Source organism: Rhinatrema bivittatum, chromosome 3, assembly GCF_901001135.1.
Source record: "Rhinatrema bivittatum chromosome 3, aRhiBiv1.1, whole genome shotgun sequence".
In the NCBI taxonomy this organism is placed as follows: domain Eukaryota; kingdom Metazoa; phylum Chordata; class Amphibia; order Gymnophiona; family Rhinatrematidae; genus Rhinatrema; species Rhinatrema bivittatum.
Genome location: NC_042617.1, coordinates 471,070,652 through 471,093,794, shown reverse-complemented (window position 1 = coordinate 471,093,794; position 23,143 = coordinate 471,070,652). Strand labels below are relative to the sequence as shown.

General features: G+C 42.1%; 1 protein-coding gene across 2 annotated transcripts in view; it reads left to right on the top strand.

The window, feature by feature from the left end:
* Positions 1 to 23,143, top strand: part of WDR35 (WD repeat domain 35) — a 333,796-nt gene that overhangs the window by 153,729 nt on the left and 156,924 nt on the right. For both annotated transcript variants that reach the window (XM_029595967.1, XM_029595968.1), the window contains 2 exons: positions 8,123 to 8,267; positions 19,043 to 19,112. In XM_029595967.1, the coding sequence (XP_029451827.1) occupies positions 8,123 to 8,267; positions 19,043 to 19,112 (215 nt within the window). The remainder of the gene's footprint in view (positions 1 to 8,122; positions 8,268 to 19,042; positions 19,113 to 23,143) is intronic.

Sequence of the window (23,143 nt, the reverse complement as noted above, 5' to 3'; positions counted from 1 at the left end):
TTTGAGATCAAAGTTCTGTACCGGGCTCCATCCGATGATGTCACCCATGTGTGAGGACTAACATCCTTCTGTCCTAAGAGAACACCTGTTACAGATAAGCAACTGTACTTTCCAGGGCGAGATCAACTGCGCGTAACTGTATTTTAAAATCTTAGGCCACAGTGAGTGGCGGCTTATTAGTTGCTCATCATCAGGAGCAGCAGTAAATTTATGCAAGTCTGCAGATCTCACGTTTTAGGGCTTTAGGTGTCCAGTCAACGTGGGGGGGGGGGGGGGGGGCAGGATGAAGAACCAGAGGGGTCTGGATGATCTTGACATGGACTGGGCAAACTGGTGGAAAATACTGGGAATACCTCTTGCGTGAGAATGTTTTAAAATCCACTAATATGCATGCATTAAAGCTGGCAAAGTGCGATAGAAGATACGTGAAGTAGGTTTGTTCGAGTAATCTCTTAAAATGGAATACTTATGTGTGGCAGGCATATTTAAAATCATATGTGCTCAAATGAATGCATGATCTGAAATTTCAGCACATCTCCGTACACAATATAAGTTGAATTTTAAAAGCCCAGCGCGCACCAAAATTGGGGATGTGCAAATATGTCGGGCTGGCATGTGTGCCAAGTGGATTTTAAAAGCCGCCTGGTTACATGCATACTTGCTGTGTGCACAAATGCAAAGTTTAAAAAAAAAGGGGCAGGGCATGGATGTGGTCTGTGCAGGGTATATGCATTCCTGGATTTATACTTGAAATCAGTATGTAAATTTGCGCCCTGGTGCACTCTGGGATCCCCTGCCGTGTAACTTTACTTCTGCTAAGTAAGACGTGTAACTTATAAAACAAAAAAATCTAGATAGATCAAGGGGTTTTAAGGATTGGGTCTAACGGAGGGAAGGAAGAGTATGAAACTAATGCGAAATGTGCACAAACTGGGAAAACCTGCAATGCCGTTGGCGCTTGTGTCTAAAATCCATCCACTTACATGGTAGAAGAGGCATTTGCACGTACAGGCCTCCACCCACTTAAAATTGCTTGCACATGTGCAATTGGCCAGGCTGTTTTATAACATGTGCGCATATACACGAGTATGTTTTAAAATGGCTGTGTTCCTGAGCGCGGGCTGACGAACACACGTACATGTGCGCCCGCGTGCCCCAATGAAAGTTACCATCCCTGTGCTCATACTTTTACATGCACAGGGGAGAGGTGTTCCAGGAGGAGGGCTGAGACATATGTGCATATTTTTAAATTTAAAAAACTATCAGACTATTTTAAAACGAGCGCGTGGGTGTATGGATAAACACGTGCTTGTTTTAAAATTAGTCTGTACTTTCAATAGCCAGGAAAGGCACGCGTACATGAATGTATGTGCACCCAGAAAAAGTAGGCGGAAAAGGGGCAGGGAATGGGCGTTCCAGAAGCGGGACCAGCACTGACGCGTGTACTTCCTAATTTTCCTCAGCCAGTGCTCATATGTTACGCATGTATCTTTGCTACAACTCTTTAGTAGGCGTAGGAGTCCAGTAAACATCAAGGTGGGAGGGGAGAGAGAGAGAGAGAGCACCTCTGTATAGGGTCAGTGTGATACTCTATATATAGGTACCACTGTAGAGGGGCACTTTAATTCAGGTGTTAACAGAAACATTCAGAAGTATTCATTGTAAAATTGACATCATTAAAGCATTTTAGACCTTATAAGCAGTGAAAATTCTAACAAGAGGAATTGATTTGTACACTGCAGTCTCTGCTAGGCACATTGTACAAATCAACTTCTTTTCATCGCTTATAAAGACTAAAATTCTTTAATGATGTCAATTTTACAGTGATTACCCCTGAATGTTTCTATAACATCACTCCCCAAGCCCCAACCCACCTCCTAAAAGCTCACCCCGAATCAAAGTGCCCCCTTACAATGGTGTATATATTGAGCATCAGGCTGAGCCTTATAAAGAGTCTCTCTCTCTCTCTCTCTCCCCGAGTGCGCGTAAGATATGTGTGTAAAGATTTCAGACATAATGCGCGTGAAGAGTATTTTAAAACCTATGGGCCAGATTTTAAAAGGGTTACGTGCATAACCCTTTTAAAATGCCCCTGTGCGCGCCGAGCCTATATTGCATAGGCTTCCGGTGCATGCAAAGCCCCAGGTGATGCGCGTAAGTCCCAGGGCTTTCTTGGGGTGGGCGTGTTGGGGGGCGTGACGCAGTCGGCGCGTCATCGGGGGGGGGGGGGGGGTCGGGCGTGACGCGGTCGGCGCGTCATCCGGGGGCATTGCCGTGGGTGTGGTTTCGGCCCGGGGGCATGGCTGCGGCCTCCGGACCAGCCCCCGGACCGGAACATGGCACGTGGCAGCCGGCCCGGCGTGCGGAAAGGTAGGGGGGAGTTTAGATAGGGCCGGGGGGGTGGGTTAGGTAGGGGAAGGTGGGGGGAGGCAGAAGGAAAGTTCCCTGCGAGTCCGCTCTGATTTTGGAGTGGCCTCGGAGGGAACGGGCAGCACGCACTGAGCTCGGCGCGAGCAAGTTGCACAAATGCGCACCCCCTTGCGCGCGCCGACCCTGGAACAAAAGTACGCACGCACACAATGTTTTAAAATGTACCCCTATGCGTATACTTTATAAAAGCGCATATCTTTGCGCACATTGAGATACATGCATTTATGGGTGCACGGAAACAGATCGGAAACCGCTCCAATATTGCAAGTAACGACCAAAAAGAGGTGGATCGTTAAAACACCAGGGATTCTTTATTATCACAATCTTTACAAACTGCCCAACTCAGGCCGTGTTTCGCTCATGCGTGAGCTGCTTCAGGGGCTATTGTAAATATAAACAGATAAAAGTAACACATAAAACATTAAAATATGCAGATATTAAAATGAATAAAATAAATAAAAATGATTAATATACCAACAGACCAAAAAATAAACAAGGAAAGGATAAATCAAAACATAAATATATGCCAAAAAATGATACACATATAAAATATGTTATACAGAACTCAATGAAAAACAACGAAGGACAGTGTGGCAAAATTAACCTATAATTATAGTGTAGTCAAATAGGTGGATTCCTTATGGTGAACTGTAGAAATCACTTAATCATATTCCTTAATATATCAGCAAATAAGTGTCAACAATTGCACCAATCAATAGTATTTAAAAATATAGATGTTACAAATGCTGATTACTCACAAATGTAATACACACATAAAAAGCCCTAATTATTAAACTGTTGTTTTAAAAATGATGAAACAAAATTGAAAAATAAATAAATAAATAAATAATACAGATGAATGAACATGATGGAATAGTTATTATTTGATTTGAGGTGATTTTTCCTTTGGCAGAGTCACATTTTAAAGCAGTGCACCCGTCCAAAAAAAGAAACATTAATAGTTTTTTCAATCTCTCCGTTTTTTGGTATTCTTTTGTGTTTAAACATTGTTGTTTATGTACAGCATTTATTTTTATCTTTCCTTTCAGTATTCCATATTGGAATGGAGTCTTAAAGTTGGCTGCTCTAAAGTTGTTCTCTTTTAGACTACTTCTGGCTTCATATGGCTATTTGTGCCTGCACACAGTGATCATGCTTTTTAAGATCTTCTGTGCCATCCTTTTTCAAAAATGAAGAGCATCTTGCTATAGTTTGGTTAGTATTACCTCATGTTCATTCATCTTTATTATTTATTTATTTATTTTTCATTTTTGTTTCATCATATTTAAAACAACAGTTTAATAATTAGGGCTTTTTGTGTGTGTATTACATTTGTGAGTAACCAGCATTTGTAACATCTATATTTTTAAATACTATTGATTGGTGCAATTGTTGACACTTAGGGGCGGATTTTAAAAGGAGCGTGAATAGCCTACTTTTGTTTGCGCTCCAGGCGCAAACAAAAGTACGCTGGATTTTAGTAGATACGTGCGGAGCCGCGCGTATCTGCTAAAAACCTGGATCGGCGCGCGCAAGGCTATGGATTTTGTATAGCCGGCGCGCGCCGAGCCGCGCAGCCTACCCCCGTTCCCTCCAAGGCCGCTCCGAAATCGGAGCGGCCTCGGAGGGAACTTTCCTTTGCCCTCCCCTCACCTTCCCCTCCCTTCCCCTACCTAACCCACCCGCCCGGCCCTGTCTAAACCCCCCCTTACCTTTGTCGGGGGATTTACGCCTCCCAGAGGGAGGCGTAAATCCCCGCGCGTCAGCGGGCCTCCTGCGTGCCGGGACGCGACCTGGGGGCGGGTCCGGAGGGCGCGGCCACGCCCCCGGGCCGCCCCGGGCCGTAGCCACGCCCCTGGGCCCGCCCCCGGAACGCTCCCGACACGCCCCGAAAACGCTGCGCGGTTCGGGCCCGCCCCCGACACGCCCCCTCCGAAAACCCCAGGACTTACGCGAGTCCCGGGGCTCTGCGCGCGCCGGTAGGCCTATGTAAAATAGGCTTACCGGCGCGCAGGGCCCTGCTCGCGTAAATCCGCCCGGTTTTGGGCGGATTTACGCGAGCAGGGCTCTGAAAATCCGCCCCTTAGTTTTTTATTTGCTGATTTATTAACGAATATGACTAAGGGCCTCATTTTCCAAGGAGTTACCGCATGTTATAATTCTGCAAATCGCGCTAACAGCAGTTAACGTGATTTGCGAATGCAAATTTTTAATTTTATATTCAGGGGGCGGACTAAATGTAAAGTAGGGAGGATTTATCGTGTGCTGCGAAACAGCAGCACTGTTAGCGCGGCTCCTAACTACACCTCTTTCATTTGCGTTACATGCCGGTAAAGGTTTATCGCGGTTCACGATGTTTCCTGAAAGGCCTGTTTCAGTATGATGCAGGCCTGTCACGGGGGGGAGAGAGAGAGAGAGAGAGAGAGAGAGAGAGTTAGTTAGTTGCTATAATGTCCCCTCCCTATAGACAGGTATTTGTATCCCTATGGGAGGCCCACCTAGTAACTCGAGGTGATGGTGAAGTATTAGTGTAGGGGGTTAGGGGCCACTTTCACATTCAACATGAGACGTACGAACAGAACAGTGGTCTCTTGTGAAGATTTGCTGGCCTTCGGAGTGAGGAAACTCACTCCAAGATGAGATTTGTGCAATTTTCTCTCCACCTAGCTTGTTGTTACCCAGGTAGAGAGTCCATCAAGCCTGCCTCTCTCTCTCTTTCTCTCTCTCTCTCTCTCTCTCTCGGCCTGCATCATACTGAAACAGGCCTGTCAGGAAACATCGTGAACCTTGCGATAACAGCCTTTCGCATAGCTGATATTGCAATTTGCGATACACATGCTTATTAGCATAAGGTACATCCCTTTTTGGTATCGCATGTGATACCAATGCGATATTGGAAAATGAGGCCCTAAGTGATTTCTACAGTTCACCGTAAGGAATCCACATATTTGACTACACTATGGGGTGGATTTTCAGAGCCCTGCTCGCCTAAATCCGCCCAAAACCGGGCGGATTTAGGCGAGCAGGGCCCTGCGCGCTGGTAAGCCTATTTTACATAGGCCTACCGGCGCGCGCAGAGCCCCGGGACTCGCGTAAGTCCCGGGGTTTTCGGAGGGGGCGTGTCGGGGGGGCGGGCCCGAACCGCGCGGCATTTTCGGGGCGTGTCGGGAGCGTTCCGGGGGCGGGCCCGGGGGCGTGGCTACGGCCCGGGGCGGCCCGGGGCGTGGCCGCGCCCTCCGGACCCGCCCCCAGGTCGCGGCCCGGCGCGCAGGAGGCCCGCTGACGCGCGGGGATTTACGCCTCCCTCCGGGAGGCGTAAATCCCCCGACAAAGGTAAGGGGGGGGGCTTAGACAGGGCCGGGTGGGTGGGTTAGGTAGGGGAAGGGAGGGGAAGGTGAGGGGAGGGCAAAGGAAAGTTCCCTCCGAGGCCGCTCCGATTTCGGAGCGGCCTTGGAGGGAACGGGGGTAGGCTGCGCGGCTCGGCGCGCGCCGGCTATACAAAATCCATAGCCTTGCGCGCGCCGATCCAGGTTTTTAGCAGATATGAGCGGCTCCGCGCGTATCTACTAAAATCCAGCGTACTTTTGTTTGCGCCTGGAGCGCAAACAAAAGTAGGCTATTCGCGCTCCTTTTAAAATCCGCCCCTATAATTATAGCTAAATTTTTCCACATTGTCCTTCGTTGTTTTTCATTGAGTTCTGTATATCATATTTTATATGTGTATCATTTTTTGGCATATATTTATGTTTTGATTTATCCTTTCCTTGTTTATTTTTTGGTCTGTTGGTATGTTAATCATTTTTATTTATTTTATTCATTTTCATATTAATGTCTGCATATTTTAATGTTTTATGTGTTACTTTTATCTGTTTATATTTTCAATAGCCCCTGAAGCAGCTCATGCATGAGCGAAACTCAGCCTGTTTGTAAAGATTGTGATAATAAAGAATCCCTGGTGTTTTTACCGATCCACTTCTTTATGGGTGCATGTGCAGCCCTTTTAAAATCTTCCTGAGTGTGTGTTTGCATGTTGAGGAATGGTGGAGCTGGAGATATTTATTTTCCTTGTGGCAATCCCAGAGAAATAGTTCTTGAGCAATTAATTAAAAGAATGAATGATCTAACTAACATTGTATACAAGGAAGGACCAGCAAGTAGAAAATTATACTATTACGCAGTGAAAGTACTTGAACAAGAATTTTGGCGGTAGATACAGGAATGAGGTTGCGTACAGTTATTTCATGAATGTTCAGGAGATAGAAATGTCAGAATTTAGCCTTAAATCTGGATAGTAATGGAGATTGGAATTAAATACAACACCCATCAGTGGACATTGAGATGTTTATACTGAGACTTAAGAAATAATCCACAATAGACAGGGCATTTACTGGCATTTTGCTCAATGATCTGCAGGCTCAAAGAAAATCTTCAGGATCTTAAACCTAAACACAAGGCATGAACTCACATTATAAGCAAAAAGTGTTTATTTTAGAGTATTTGGAAAGTTTATTTTATTTTATATTTTAAAAGAAACACTGAACATAAGCATTCTGAAGGGTAAAGTGTCTGAAATAGGTAAAAGTATGCATGCTGTTTCATTGTAAGTAGCTAATGAGGTTTCAAAACTGCCCTCATAAATTTTGTTCAGATTTTCCACTTGAGAAGATGTGAACCGGCATTCATAACAGCAGTACAGTTGCTCTGAGGCTAGAGAACACATAGGGGAAGATTTTCAAAGGGGTACGCGTGTAAGATTCGTGTGTAACCCCCGAAAAGCTGCCCCTTCCACCTGCTGCGTGCGCCGAGCAATGTTGCATATGCTCGGCGGTGCGCACAAGCCACAGGATGCGCGCAAGTCCCGGGGCTTTCCTGGGGGGGGGGGGGGGGTGTCGGGGGGCGTGTTGCGGCTGGCGCATCATCAGGGGGCATTCCGGGGGCGTGGCTGCGGCCTCCGGACCAGCCCCTGGACTGGAACATGGTGCGCTGGCAGCCGGCCGCAAGTTACACCTGCCTCAGGCTTGCGTAACTTTTGAAATAAAGGTGTGGGGGGGAATTAGTTAGGGCCGGGGGGCGGGTTAGTTAGGGGAAGGAAAGGGAAGGTGGGGGGCGCCAGAAAGAAAGTTCCCTCTGAGGCCACTCTGATTTCGGAGCGGCCTTGGAGGGAATGGAGGCAGGCTGTGCGGCTCAGCATGCGCAGGCTGCCGATTTTGCGCAGCCTTGCGCACGCTGACCCCAGATTTTAAAAGATACGCGCGGCTTCGCGCATATCTATTAAAATCCGGCGTACTCTTGTTTGCGCCGGGTGCACGAACAAAAGTACGCGCTCGCATACTTTTTAAAAATATGCCCCATACTGTAACAAGAATTATTATTTTTTGTATTTTGTTTTATTGTTTTGCTAGATCCTTATGTTACTGTATTTTTTGTAAATTTATTTGGATTATGTATGTGCCTTTTGATGGTGTTATTTTCTTGAAGCAATATTATTTTGAATATAAGTGGGCTGTAAATCAAAATAAAGTAATATAAATTTCTAAAGGATTACTGTACTGTGTTCCAAAGAAAATTACTTACGCTTAAATACTGCATTCTGTTTGGCTTAACTGTTAAAAATTCTTGTTGTATTAAAATAAATTAAAATGATATATTAAAACATTCATTTCTTCAGCTTTACTGCTATTTGTCTTGACAGGTCCGTTATTTGTTACTATGACCAAAACCCATGTGATAGCAGCATCCAAAGAAGCATTTTATACTTGGCAATATCGTGTAGCAAAAAAACTTACTGCACTGGAGATTAACCAGGTATCAAGGACTAGAAAAGATGGCCGAGAGAGGTTTGTCTTTTGATTTTTATTTTAATCTGCAATGTGACAGATGTGAATACTGTCAATTTTCTGTTATCTGCAAGTTATATACTACTCTGAGAGCCAAATATATTGAAGCGTTTTCCCCATTTGGTATGTTTGAGAATAATGCTTACTACGTAAACTCCTTAATCCTAATCATTTAAGGATCAATAATCAAAGACTTTTTGTGGATAATCATGCATTTATGCACGTAAAAATGCATTTTGAAAATTCCATCCCCTCTCCTCCCCAAGCCCATCTCCATATGCACGCTGTTTCACCCCAAGCAGCCTATGGTGTTTCAAAACTACCTTAATAAATTTTGTTAGTTTTGCACTTGGAAAGATGTCAAATGACCATGAAGTTGAACTTCTAGACAGATTGGTCCTCTACATTTTTATCATATTGAATATTAGCAAGTTTTAATATAGTTTACTCATGCCCAGAATGATTATGCCATGTGTAAATAATTCTTATTGACAGATTTTTCTGGTGTCTTTTCTCAAGCTACTTGAATACATGCATACATAAATATATTTGAATCAGAATTCTTAATAGAAGTGCAGTTTGTCTTTGCTGCAAGAATATATCATTGTTCTCCATCGACAAGCAGAACTGAATTAGTCTTGACACATGGGTGATGTCATTTGATGGCACCAAACAGACCCTTTTCTCTTATCTCATGGAACTTTTGCTTTTTTGATAGGGACCTTCGTTTTCATTGAAATTCTCAGGCAAAATAAAATAAAAACTGAAAACAAAGGTCTCTATCTATTGAGCATGTGCAGGAGTTCCTGTGTGGGTGCTGCCTTGTGAGCCCCTTAGTCTTTTTTCATCCAAGTTATTGTATAGATGTATACCCTTTCTCTCTGTTATTTGATAACATCATATTTGTACTTTTTTCAGAATTCTTGAAATTTTCAAAACATTTGTGTTGCTCCGCTGCCTCAGCAGCCCCTCAATAGCACTTTTCAGTGCTGAATAAAGAACTAAGGATGCCTAGTTCTAAGAAGGCTGTAAGGATTGCAGATGTGGAAAAAAGATGTATATCACTGATGGCGGACATCCACTTTCGATGGCTAGGGCCTAACCACAATGCTTCTAATTGTTACTACTGTTGTTGGATGTCACCATGGACCCAGAGATTCAGAGCCTGGAAGATGGAGGAGTTATGCAGGTCTATAAAGAGTTGCAGTCCTTCACTCAGAACAGAGCCTCTTCTAGCTCCCCTGATGCCAAGTTGAGCAGGAGCTCCTCAAGCAGTACTCCCCTCAATTTGATGCAGACCTTGGGGCCCTCTCCCCTGTCAAAATTGAGTAAAGCATGAAAGTGCCAAACTTTCATGCTTTTTTTTAGTTTCCACCAAGCCCCCCCCGGGGCTTGGTGGAAACTAAAAAAAAACAACAAAAACAGCGTTCAAGGTCCGCTCTGGTGCACATGACTTGTGCAAGACATCAAGTTCTAGCACCATTGGCATCCTCGACACATCAAGCCCCTGTGCATTTACCTTTTGCACTGTCAATGCATCGGAGCTGGGAGCCAGTGACACCACTGACCTCGGAATACAGATCAGCATTGTTGGCACACTAGGCCTTGATGCTACGGATGCAGCTATTCCTCAAATTGATGCAAGACCAGCTCCATCAGTGTACTCCATAAGAACTGGAGGTCCAGAAGGATGTATTCTTCATTTATCGCTCCCATATCCAGGGTACTATCACCACTGAGACCTTTAAAACAAAGTCTTTGTCTGAAGATACTGGTTCCTATTTGTTCAGTGGTGCCGCTGATCTCCATGCACCACACGGAGCAACTTCTCCAAAGTCCAAGGGGAACCCTTATAGAAAATCCTATATTAGTTTTGGAAGAAGATGTTCCTCCCCCAGCTTCTGGCCAGAGAACACGGCAGCCATTAGATTAAGTGGCAGAGTTGGTAAAGACATTCTTTACCTCCCTGGTAACTAAAGAGAAGAAGGGCATTCTCCAACCTCTCTTGTCCAAAGGATCGGATTTGCTTCCACAAGGGAGAATCCATTTCACTCTCTTGCCAAAGGATGTCCCATCTGAACTCTCACAGGCAGAATCTAGCCCTTCCCACTCTCTTGCAGTAGATACAGCCAATCAGAGGATATTCCGCAGGAATATTTCCCTTCAAGATAAGAACATAAGAACATAAGAAAATGCCATACTGGGTCAGACCAAGGGTCCATCAAGCCCAGCATCCTGTTTCCAACAGTGGCCAATCCAGGCCATAAGAACCTGGCAAGTACCCAAAAACTAAGTCTATTCCATGTAACCATTGCTAATGGCAGTGGCTATTCTCTAAGTGAACTTAATAGCAGGTAATGGACTTCTCCTCAAGAACTTATCCAATCCTTTTTTAAACACAGCTATACTAACTGCACTGACCACATCCTCTGGTAACAAATTCCAGAGTTTAATTGTGCGTTGAGTAAAAAAGAACTTTCTCCGATTAGTTTTAAATGTGCCCCAAGCTAACTTCATGGAGTGCCCCCTAGTCTTTCTACTATCCGAAAGAGTAAATAACCGATTCACATCTACCCGTTCTAGACCTCTCATGATTTTAAACACCTCTATCATATCCCCCCCTCAGTCGTCTCTTCTCCAAGCTGAAAAGTCCTAACCTCTTTAGTCTTTCCTCATAGGGAAGTTGTTCCATTCCCCTTATCATTTTGGTAGCCCTTCTCTGTACCTTCTCCATCGCAATTATATCTTTTTTGAGATGCGGCGACCAGAATTGTACACAGTATTCAAGGTGCGGTCTCACCATGGAGCGATACAGAGGCATTATGACATTTTCCGTTTTATTCACCATTCCCTTTCTAATAATTCCCAACATTCTGTTTGCTTTTTTGACTGCCGCAGCACACTGAACCGACGATTTCAATGTGTTATCCACTATGACACCTAGATCTCTTTCTTGGGTTGTAGCACCTAATATGGAACCCAACATTGTGTAATTATAGCATGGGTTATTTTTCCCTGTATGCATCACCTTGTACTTATCCACATTAAATTTCATGATGACAGAGGACCCTGCCTCAGCCTCCTGGGTTAATCTCTCCTCACTCTTCGAATCAGAAGAGTAATCGACGAGGATTCCTTCAGATTCCCTAATGAACCTTCTGAGCACTCGTCACTGTCCAAAGACCTCTCCTACTCCAGGTTTTTGGATAATTAGGAAAGGCCTTGGGAGTCAACATTCATAAGGACAAGGATCTCCACATAGAGGTCTTCGACCTTCTCCAGCTACTAGAAACTCCAGCAGAATCTTCAGTGATCTCAGTATACTTGATCCTGCAAGAGTTACAAATAAGAATATGGAAATTTCCAGTCTCCTGTGCTCCTGTGGCCAGGAAGTTGGACCTTAAATATAGAGTTCAGAAGACTCCAGGCTTTGGGATAGTACAACTGCCTTACCAATCAGTTGTGGTAGAATTAGCACTGACATGGGCAAAGAAAGCAAGGATCTTCTCCAACACTCAACAAGGCAAAGATCCTAGGCTGTTGTATAACTTTGGGAAAAAATGTTTCCAGAGCTTAAAGCTCAATGTCCACTTTGAAGCTCACCAGTTTTATATGGTACAGTACTTACATGAATGCATTCAGAAACTGAAACTGCTGCTAGATCAGGGGTCATGGGTCACCCCAGGTATCCACAAGCTCTTCTGAATGCTGAAGAATGCAAATTTATCTCATTTGTTCAGTAGATGAATCATTAAACACTGCAGTCAAATTGTTGGTAGCAACTATTGGAGCTCACCAAATGGCTTAGTTTAGGGCCAATAGTTTACACAAAGAAATACCCAACAAGTTGACAGATATCCTCTGCACTGGGGATCACTTCTTTGGAGACAAACTCAGGTAGATAGTCGCTCTAATCAAGGAGCAACATGTGGTGGTCTAGTCTCTCTTGACAGGCTCTGAGCAGCATATGTCCTTACTTAGCTCTTAAGCATTCCTATTTCCAGAGAAGCCCTTTCTATCCATTAACTGCTATTAATCAAGTTTACTTAGGGAATAGCCACTGCTATTAATTGCATCAGTAGCATGGGATCTTCTTGGTGTTTGGGTAATTGCCAGGTTCTTGTGGCCTGGTTTGGCCTCTGTTGGAAACAGGATGCTGGGCTTGATGGACCCTTGGTCTGACCCAGCATGGCAATTTCTTATGTTCTATCAATTCCAGTAGTATCGAACTCCACCTGTGCTTTTGCAGGAACAATCTCTGGCTCATGGATATCAGCAAGAGAGACAGCCAAAAACAACATAGCAGGCTCATCCCAAACCTGGGCCCACTTTTTGACTACCCTTGACGTCTAGAATTCTGTCCCTCCAATAGGAGGGAGCATTCACCTCTACCTGGAGGAATAGCGAAAGATCACCAAAGACAGTTGGGTACTCAAGATTTTGGAATCTGGTTGCCGATTGTGCTTCTCTCAGTTTCCATTGCCACCCTATTGTTCAGCCTTCAATCTGGATCTGTTTCACATAATTCAACTTTGTCTTGAAGTAGGATAATTTATCATCCAGCGGGAGATAAAACCTGTCCTTCCCAACCAATGTACCCAGAGGTTTTACTCCCGCTATTTTCTTATCCCCAAAAGACCTGAGGGTTTAGATTGATTCACGATTGAATTTAGTACTGCAAACGAGGGCTGTGTTAAAATCTGGTTTTTATAAGTTAAGAATCTTATGTCACTTGAAATATATTATTTCACAGGAAGATTTTTGTTCCATTTTCCAAAATTTTGTATTAACAACCCAGATTATTATCTAGTTGCCAGTTGATTGCATTAAGAACATAAGAACATAAGAAAATGCCATACTGGGTCAGACCAAGGGTCCATCAAGCCCAGCATCCTGTTTCCAACAGTGACCAATCCAGGCCATAAGACCTGACAAGTACCCAAAAACTAAGTCTATTCCATGTAACCATTGCTAATGGCAGTGGCTATTCTCTAAGTGAACTTAATAGCAGGTAATGGACTTCTCCTCCAAGAACTTATCCAATCCTTTTTTAAACACAGCTATACTAACTGCCCTAACCACATTCTCTGGCAACAAATTCCAGAGTTTAATTGTGCGTTGAGTAAAAAAGAACTTTCTCCGATTAGTTTTAAATGTGCCCCATGCTAACTTCATGCTTTCTGGAAATCCAGATAAGACTATATTAACTGCTTCACATTTATACACTTTTATTTATACTGTCAAAAAATATAGCAGAATGGTGAGTCAAGATTGTCCCATTATCCCAATAAACTATGTCTATCTATATGTTGAGAAATTTTGTATTTATGATAGTTTCTACCATTTTGCCTGGCACAGATGTCAGACTCACTGATCTGTAGTTTCCTTGGTCTCCCCTTGATACCTTTTTAAAAATTGGTGTTACATTAGCAACCCTCCAATCTTCAGGTACCATAGATGATTTTAATGATAGTTTGCAAAATGTTAATTACTAATGGCAGGTTCACAATTTCATTTTTCAGTTCTTTTAGTTCTTAGAAAATCACCTGGATCATCTGGTCCAGGTGATGTTCGACTTTTTAGTTTGTCAATTTGTTGTATTACATCTTCCAGATACACTGAGATTTGTTTCAGTTCTGTTGAATCATCATCTATGAATATCATTTCTGGCATGGGTATTTGTCTTACATCTTCTTCAGTGAAGACTGATGCAAAGAATTCATTTAGTGTCTCTGCTATGGCTTTGTGATTCCTAAGTACCCCTATTACCCCTTGATTATCTAATGAGTCAACTGACTCCCTTGCAGGCTTTTTACTTCAAATGTACTTGAAAAAGTTTTTATTATGAGTTTTTGCTGGGTTCAAAAAAGGTTTGAATAAGTTCTTGGAGAAGTCCATTAACGGCTATTAATCAAGTTTACTTAGGGAATAGCCACTGCTATTAATTGCATCCGTAGCATGGGATCTTCTTAGTGTTTGAGTAATTGCCAGGTTCTTGTGGTCTGGTGTGGCCTCTGTTGGAAACAGGATGCTTGGCTTGATGGACCCTTGGTCTGACCCAGCATGGCAATTTCTTATGATCTTAAGGATACCTGCAAAGCTGCAACTTGATTGTCAGTTGATACCTTATTTTGCTTCATTTGCCTTGTGTTAACTGGTGGAATGAAAACATACTCTGTTGGAGCATAGTCAAGTAGCATTTGGTTAGATATATGTAAACTTTATTCCAATGGAAACTAACAGCAGAATTATAACCCACAGCAAATGCTTTCCCCAAAACTTCTGTAATAAGATAGGCAATAACAAAACAATAGCAATGCACTGAAAATCAATATCTATGTACTAGAGAGAGAGAAGAAACAACAACAGGTATTCATTGACATAAGACATGTCTCTGATCAGTGATCCCCTGCACTGTCAGCAGAGTCTTCGAAGTCTTTGGATCGTGGTCCAATGGGGTCATAGACTATCCGGTTGGAATAAAGCGGTACCGAGACACAGGGGGTCGTTGAGTGATGTAGTTGGGGGTTGTTGCTCAGCCTTTGCCAAAGACTGCTTTAGTCCCCTGTCTCTTATTTCTTTTTTTGGGAAACTAGGTCTGGACTGACCGCCATGGGTTTTCCAGCTCCCTGAAATGGATCTGGCTTCACACAGGCGCAATCCTATTTTCTTTGTTTTCTGTTACTCAGAGCCATCACCCCAATCTGGAAATACTGGGCTCCACCAGCTACATGTTAAAAGTCCTTAGCATCATAGCTTATTTGAGGCAGCAAGTTGCTTCTTTATTCTGAGCCTCAGAGAGTGTAGGCACTACTTCTTCTTTCTGAACTACAATATCAGTTTCTCCTAAAATATATCAGAGTAGAAATAAAAGAGCAGTGTTTCAGAGCAGCTTCTGTAATTTTAGCTATAATATTGTAAGACAATTTCTTATTATTAAGCTACAGACTCTCTTTCTGCCTTTCTGGGCTTGCACTCAAATATTCTATTCCTTAAGCAAGCAGTTTCTCATTCTTGTATTTGCAATGTTCCTTCACTAAAATAAGCAGTTCCTATATTATTTCACAAGCCTACATGTCTGCTATGAAATTTGTAATGGAGGCAGAGTTGTTGTTTCTGATCAGGTTAGGCCTTCATGTTGAGCTTCTCTCTCAAATGGGGCCCTAATCTGGCCCTCTCATGTGCTTCGAGTGCTCTTCATATCCTCTGTCCCTCCACTCTAATACACACCTTTATGTCCCATTATTGTTTGGACAATCTATTGAGAAGTGACAGTAAATTTGGACAAGCAGTTTTGTGCAGTTTGTTCTCCCAGTGATCCACTCTCCATTGTGGGGTCCAGGTTGCTTTTTCAGTAAGTGCTCAGCTGCAACCCTCAGCTTGGGACTCCCCACATGCCATGGTTATTTCAGTCTTGCTTGTCGAAAAGAATGCAAGTTTGCTTACTGTAAATGGTGTTCTCCATAGACAGCAGGATGAATTAGCCATGCTTAATACCCATGCGCCTCCCTGGAGCGTCGGCTACTCAACTAAAGCTGAGCTCTACAATCAACAGAGGGCCTTATGATGCAGTGTGCCTATGCAGGAATTCCCGCACATGCTCAGTAGAGGAAAAATTATGAGCTAAGAGAGAATGGTTTGTTTGGTGCCATTGGATGACATTACCCACATGTCATGGTTAATTCGTCCTGCTGTCTACAGAGAACACCAATTATGGTAAGCCAGATTGCTTTTTCATTAGATAGGTGAATTTGAAATGACAGATATATGTTATTTGCCAAGACTAACAAATGGACAATGTCAGCATAAGTTAGAAGTGTTACCTATAGCACAGTGTGTTAATTTTAAAATGATTATGTTAGTTACCTGTATCACGATATATTACGATATGTTGAGTTATAATACATGTTAGTTCTGGTTAAGACCTGTTACGATATGTTAAATTATACGCTTTGATAAGTTACATGTACTATATGTTCAAGTTATAACACATCCCATATTCAGTTCCCTTCACTGTTCTATGTAACGCTCCTTAGCGAATTTTTTAGTTATATTGTAAAGCGGTGTGATTTGTACTTGTACAGGAACTTCGGTATAGAAAAATTAAAAATAAATAAATAAAATAAATAGTTTACAGTAATCTTCAGGTTGAGTCCCTCATGTCTTGCAGATATTCTTGTTGAATATTCCTCATGTAAATCAATACATTCTGCAAAACAATTTGTTAAGTGTACCCTCCTGTAAAGAGATATGTGGATTGGTGGAATATAAATATTTGTTAAATAAATAAACTTCTATATTCAGTCTATTCGTAACTGATCCTTCTCTGTCATCAGGCAGTTTCTATGGCATGATATGATTTCAAGCTGTTATGGAAAAAAAATGATCCATATTTGTTTCATTTGGCCTTCTCTTGAGTTATTCTGGCCTATTCTGATGATATCTTATTTATTTTATGCTTATTTTATTTTTATTGATATTGTTATTGAATTTAATGTTTATATTTTTGTCTTATTTTTATATTCTTGTATATGTTTGCTGTGCAATCTGCTTAGAATGGTCACTTCCAGATGATCACCTCTTAAAACCCCCCAGCTCCTCTCACATAGAATTGATGGCAGAAAAGGACCAAATGGTCCATCCAGTCTGCCCAGCAAGTTTCTAGTGGTATCTGTTATGCCGTGTAGGATACCCCCATGCTTGTCAGTTTCCCAGACCATAAAGGTCAGGTTCCTCACCTCCCCAACTCACCTCCTCTTACCTCCTCCAATCCTTTTTGCATCCCATATGATCCTCTATCACCCTCAAACCCTTCTTATAGCCCTGAATTGATTCCTTGTCATCCCCTCTCTTACCTCCCAGCCGTACCTTTTTCCCAGCTGATCCCCTTTCTTATAACCCATAGTCAATTGTCTGTCATTCTGCCCTCTCTCAGCCTCCACAGCCAATCCGTCTCCAACTGATCCAACCCTTAAACTTCTCCTGCATCTTATCCCTTTCTTCAAATAGCCCTTCCTCCAAATATCCCATGGCCATGGTCCATAGCAGCATTTTCTTTCCTATCAGTTGCCATCCCATGGCAAAAGATGGATGGCAACTGGTGGGAAGAGAGGGCAAGCTGAGGACAGGGGCAACATTTTTCTCTTTGATAGTTTCAATGGTGGATGAGGAGCGAGGAGAAAAGGCAATCCCTACCAGTCCATGTCCACTAGGCCCTCACCTCATGGCTGTTCCCAAGCCTGACAGTGATTTGCAAGTGGCAGCAGCATTAGTAATGAAGTCAAAATGGGTCCTGTGAGCTAAGGCAAGCTCATATAACCTGCAGCAATCCTGATACCTCCTTGTGCAGGTCTTCCTGCTAGCAAAGAAACTCATGCAAAGGCAGGCCTCTTCAGGGCCTGTTGAGTGTGTGATGGCTCACAAGCCCCACTCTGACCTCCATACTAATGCTGTGACTACTGCTGCCTGAAGAGTGGTGCTGTTTGAAGCAAGTATGACTCCAGCTGAAGATTTAGTGACCCCCTTCTGGAGTTTCTACCCACAGTTTGGGGAGCCTTGGAATTCAAAAAAATTTAAATAAATAAAAAGAATTTCATGTGTCTATCTAGGCTTTTCTTAGATTAAACTATTTAAAAGAACTGAATAGTGCCATGTTTCTGTTGAAAACTTATATTTTCTCAATGTCAGTTGCCTATGGATAGCTAAAAGTGATGAAGTACAGATTACCAATAAGAATGATAACATAGTGGATGTCAGTAGATAAGAACTTTTTTACTTCATTTGACTCTGCTTGTGCTACACCAGCTCTGCTCTTTATCATTTGTCCTTACTACTGTACACTGTGTTAAGGCTATCTCCCAATGTCAAACAGTCATGCTTGATTGCCTCTTGGAAGCCCTTCCGTATCCTTTTTTGCCATTAATAGGGAAGTGTAGTCTTCCATGCTAGGTGACCTATTTTCTTCCCTAGTTATATCTTGAGAGCATACCAAAGCCCTATTGCTGCTTTGTGCTCATTCACCTTGCCAACTCTGTATCACCACTCTGTGCAAGTCAACTTTATCATCTCCCCCTTTTGGCTCTCCACTGTTCTGGGTAGATTGATATATACTGTATTTACTTCTTTACCATGAGCAAAATTCAGGTGCCTCTCCCCTCCACCCCACTATTTCTTTACCCTATCTATTCTTCTGACCATTGCCTTCTGTTTCTTTCCCAAGCATACTTGAATTTTATCCTAGTTTTGTTCACTACTACCTCTTCTGGTAGGTTTTCCAGGCACCCATCACTCTCAGTAAAGAAGTATTTTCTTATATTCTATTTCCTTTGAAATTCCCATTCTTCAGCTTCATATCTTGACCCCCTAGTCCTTCAGTTTCTGATCCTGTAAAAGCTACAAGAAATATTGGAAACTGTTACATAACAATATACCAAAAAGCTCTTCAATGCTCTGGAGCATGAAATTGAAGCCAGTATATGTTATATCTTTCTGCTATTTCCAGCACAAGCTTTAACTTAGAAATGTTACAGGAAAATAAATTATTGTACACTATTACTATAAAATAAAGAGCTTATTTTCTACTCTTACCCACTATATTTCTTGCTGTCAATTTCTGGCATATTTTGTTTTCAGATACTTTCAACAGATGTAAAACTAAGCAAAACTGTTGTACTGCTAAATTAATGTTGATATACGTATTCTGCCAGTTAAGACTGTTTCACTATACAAATTTGGTTGTTAGTTATAGGGGTTAATGGGATTGTTTTTTCTTCTAGGGTTTATCATGTTGATGATACTCCTTCTGGATCTGTAGATGGAACGTTGGATTACAGTAAAATTTTAGCAGTAGGTACTATTTTGTGATCTTGCTATGAAGTACATTTGTTCCCACTGGTTTTCTGCTTGGAACCCATTTATGTTACTTAGAAACAGACTGTATTGAATATCTAATATACCCATCCACTCAACTAGTTCAGCTTTATAATTCCCATCACTCCCTCAGAGATCCCCTGTGCTTATCTCATGCTTTCTTGAATTCCGTTATTGTTTTTGTTTCCACTACCTACACTGTGAAGCTGTGCCATATATCAGATACCATCTCTGTAAAGAAGTATTTCCTAAGATTACTCCTGAGTTTACCCTATTTCACCCCCATCCCATGACCTCTCTTTCTAGAGCCTCCTTTTCGTTGAAAGAAACTCATCTCCTGTGCATGGAAACCATTAAAGTATTTGTCTCTATCATATCTCCCCTATCTTGCCTTTCCTCTAGGATATACCTGTTTAGATCTTTAAGTAAGTCCCCCATATGCTTTTGAACGAAGACCACTGAATATTTTAGTAGACAGAGAAGCAATATCACCTCCTTTTTCTGCAAACCATTTGTCTCCCCAACCTTGGGAAATCAGCTAATTGAAGAAGCCCAACCTAGGCCATAAACAAATCATTATAGGAACAACATTATATGCACTTACTTAATAGACGAGGAATGATTTCAAACTTGCAAACAGAGAATAAGAGGGAAATATGGCAGTTCAGGTAGGTCCTGGTAGGACTCAAGAAAAATTGAAAAGCACACAGATGTGGCTACAGTTTCACCAATATGGCTGCATCAGGGAGATTTCTGGTCAAATAGCTTCAACATGATCTTAATCTATCAAATGGCTTCAACATAATATTTTAGCAAAATGTTAACATAAATGTTACAACATATTCAAAAAATGTAACTATCTAAAAAATAACTCATCATACAAAGTGTGTACCTTTACACATCCATCCAAACTTTCGATTATGGTTAATTGCCTGCCTACATGCTGATTCTCAAATTAAATGACAAACCTGCACTGTGCATCAGTGCTTAAATAAAGCATAACCAATACCATTCATAAAAAAATAAACAAAATGATTGCCTATCTCAAAAGGGTACAGCCTATCACAAAGCTACAGATATAAAAAAAATCTGCTGATGTAAAAAAATCTCACAGAAAGTGTCCCCATCCAATACCATTATTTAAATCATTTGGTTCCATACTGTTAAGAAAAATGATCCATCTCAGTTCACGCTGAATTAGGTCTTTTCCCAGTTCCCCCTTCGTGGATTAATCCTTACTATTTCAATGACAAAAAATCTTAAATGTTTCAAACATGAGGATTGTCCAGCAATGTGTAACAAGAGCTGGAATTTATAGGAATTCTAGCTGTTCTGCTTTCTCAAAGAATGTCCAACCTACAATCTCTGATCAAGGGTTTCCAATCTCAAACCTCTGTGCAAAAAGATTCGTAGAAGTACTAGATCACATGGCAGCAACGGTACATGTCACGCCGTATGCAAGACTTCACATGAGGCAATGGCATAAAAAATGTCACTGGAACTAGGAAAAACAATCATTGAGTCACATTACCGATTATTCAACCTATTTGTCATTCAGTACTGTGGTGGACACTCCCAAACAATCTTCCCAAGGGGCAGGATTTCCATTCCTTTCTTCCTCAATCCAACTGACATTAATGACAAATGTGCCCATTTGAACAACATATGTTCTCAAGGAACTTGGAATAAACAAGACAAAGGGGAAGTTTCTCCAGATTCAGACAGATAACATTGCAGCAATGTACTACATAAACAAACATGAAGGTATGGGTTCCTGAACATTATGTCAAGAAGCTGTATAAATAAGAAATTGGGAGATAAAGAGGAAAACACATTTCATTGCCATTCACATACCAGGGAATTCCAATATTGAAGCAGATTCCTTAAATTGTTTTCTGCAAGTGGGAAATTCACAGTGGATCTCTTTGCAGCTCTATTCAACCACAAACCTCCAGTCTACTGCTCCAAAAGACTAGGACTCAAAGCCTTAGCATCCAGTGCATTAACAATTTCATGGTTAATAGACCTCATGTATGCTTTTTCTCACTTCCTCTCATTGCCAAAACAATCTTGAAGCTGAGGCAGGACAGGGCGAGAATGATTTTAAAAGGCTTGTAATCGCTATGCCAGGCTTGGTTTCTTTGACTACAAAGACTATCAATTTCTCAGCCAATCCATCTACCAATATTTCTATACTTACTGTCTCAGTAAGAGGGGCACATTTCTCCAACCCATCCTTCAATCATTAGTGCTGACAGCCTGGATGTTGAACACCAGCATCTAGAAACAATGTCTTTATCTATAGAGTTTAAAGTAGAGTTTAAAGTAGTGTTGATCCCAGCAAGAAATATCTTCTCTATGTTTCAGACTCAAGATTAAAATAAGATTCCATCAGAGTACATTTAAGTGCTATTGTAGCATATCAACCATCAGAGGTTTTCCTGGTCTCAAAATTCCAATAGGCCCGATGTAATAAAGTGTGCTGAGCATCACGCTCATTTTTTGTGCACAAATGTTACTCCCGATGCAGGAAGGATGCATTCTCCTTAGCGCCCTCACATGGAAATCCTATGCTAATGAAGGCATACGCCCTAATGAACTAATACTCCCCAATGCAGAGAAGTGCATTGGCTTAACTAATGTTTTCTTAGCACTGGAAATGTTACTCCTGTTCAAAGGTGGAGTAAAGATTCCAGTTCTAGTGTTAGTCTATGGGCAGAAGCTGCAGTTCCAGTGCTGGGACCTGTGATGAAGTAGCTCAGGGAACATGCAGCATCCTGGAATCTACCCTATCTCCCAATTCTTTGCTACCATGCACCAGTCTAGGCTCCACTTGGCCTTTGCTATACGGGGAAACTTCATGGAATAGAAAATACCTATTATATCTGAATGTAATGTACCTTGAGCTACCAGTGAAAAGGTGTAAGCTAAACATAAATAAATAAAATAAATAGATCTGAGACTGGGAGGACCACTATGACAGGTGGGAGCTTTGCAAGGGGCACATGTAAGTTCTTGCCCAGGGCAACAGGTCTAGAGCTTCTGCTATGGAACCCAGTACTTTTAATAGTCTCATCCTCTGGGGCTTCATGCCTGTTTCAGATTGCGCACCTGATTCTGAAGCTTCTGAATTCTTTCCACTGTCATATGCACTCAATCTCTCTTCATGCGGAAGTGGGCTCCCAGGTACTCCAAGAACAGTGTGAGTTCCAATTTGCTCTTAGCAAAATTTACCAATGAGCTCTGCTCTTGTAACAGATTATCACTTCGTTGGTGGAGTTTTGGCCTTCTGCTACAGTCTTTTCATGGATCAGCCAATTTTCTAAATATGAATGCACCAATATCCCCTCTCAGTATATAGCCATTAACACCACTACCATTACCTTCAAGAAGAGTGGGTGACTCGCCAGAATGATGGCTACTGCCTGGACACAATACCCTTATTCAATAAACGTACACATGCTTACTGTGACTCCAACATCGCTCTAAGCTTCAACAGCAAGAGGAAATGGAAAAAAGGATTTGCACTCACAAAGAGGGGAGTAGCTGGCTTGTTACGGCGGTTACTACCCCAAACCAAATATGCCTGATACTTCACTTTCAATGCATATCCAGCATGGCTCTCTGCTTCAACGGCAGGGGAGAAAAAAAAAACCTGATACTTCACGCATATCCAGCATAGCTCCCTGCTTCAACGGCAGGGGAGAAGAAAAAACAACCAACAAGGGCTGTACAACATAGTCTAGGTAAAACAAATAAGCATGGGTGTAGCTTGCTTATTGCGGCGGTTACTACCCCTACTACCCCTAACTAATCAAGCTAGATATTTCACTTGGATGCAGCTCCATCACTGCTCTCTACATTAATGGTGGGGGTGGAAGGGGAATAGAACAAAGAGCTAAGAGAAACAGATAAGTATGAGAGAAAAAATGTGTGAAGCTTGCTGGGCAGACTGGATGGGCCATTCGGTCTTCTTCTGCCGTCATTTCTATGTTTCTATGTTTCTA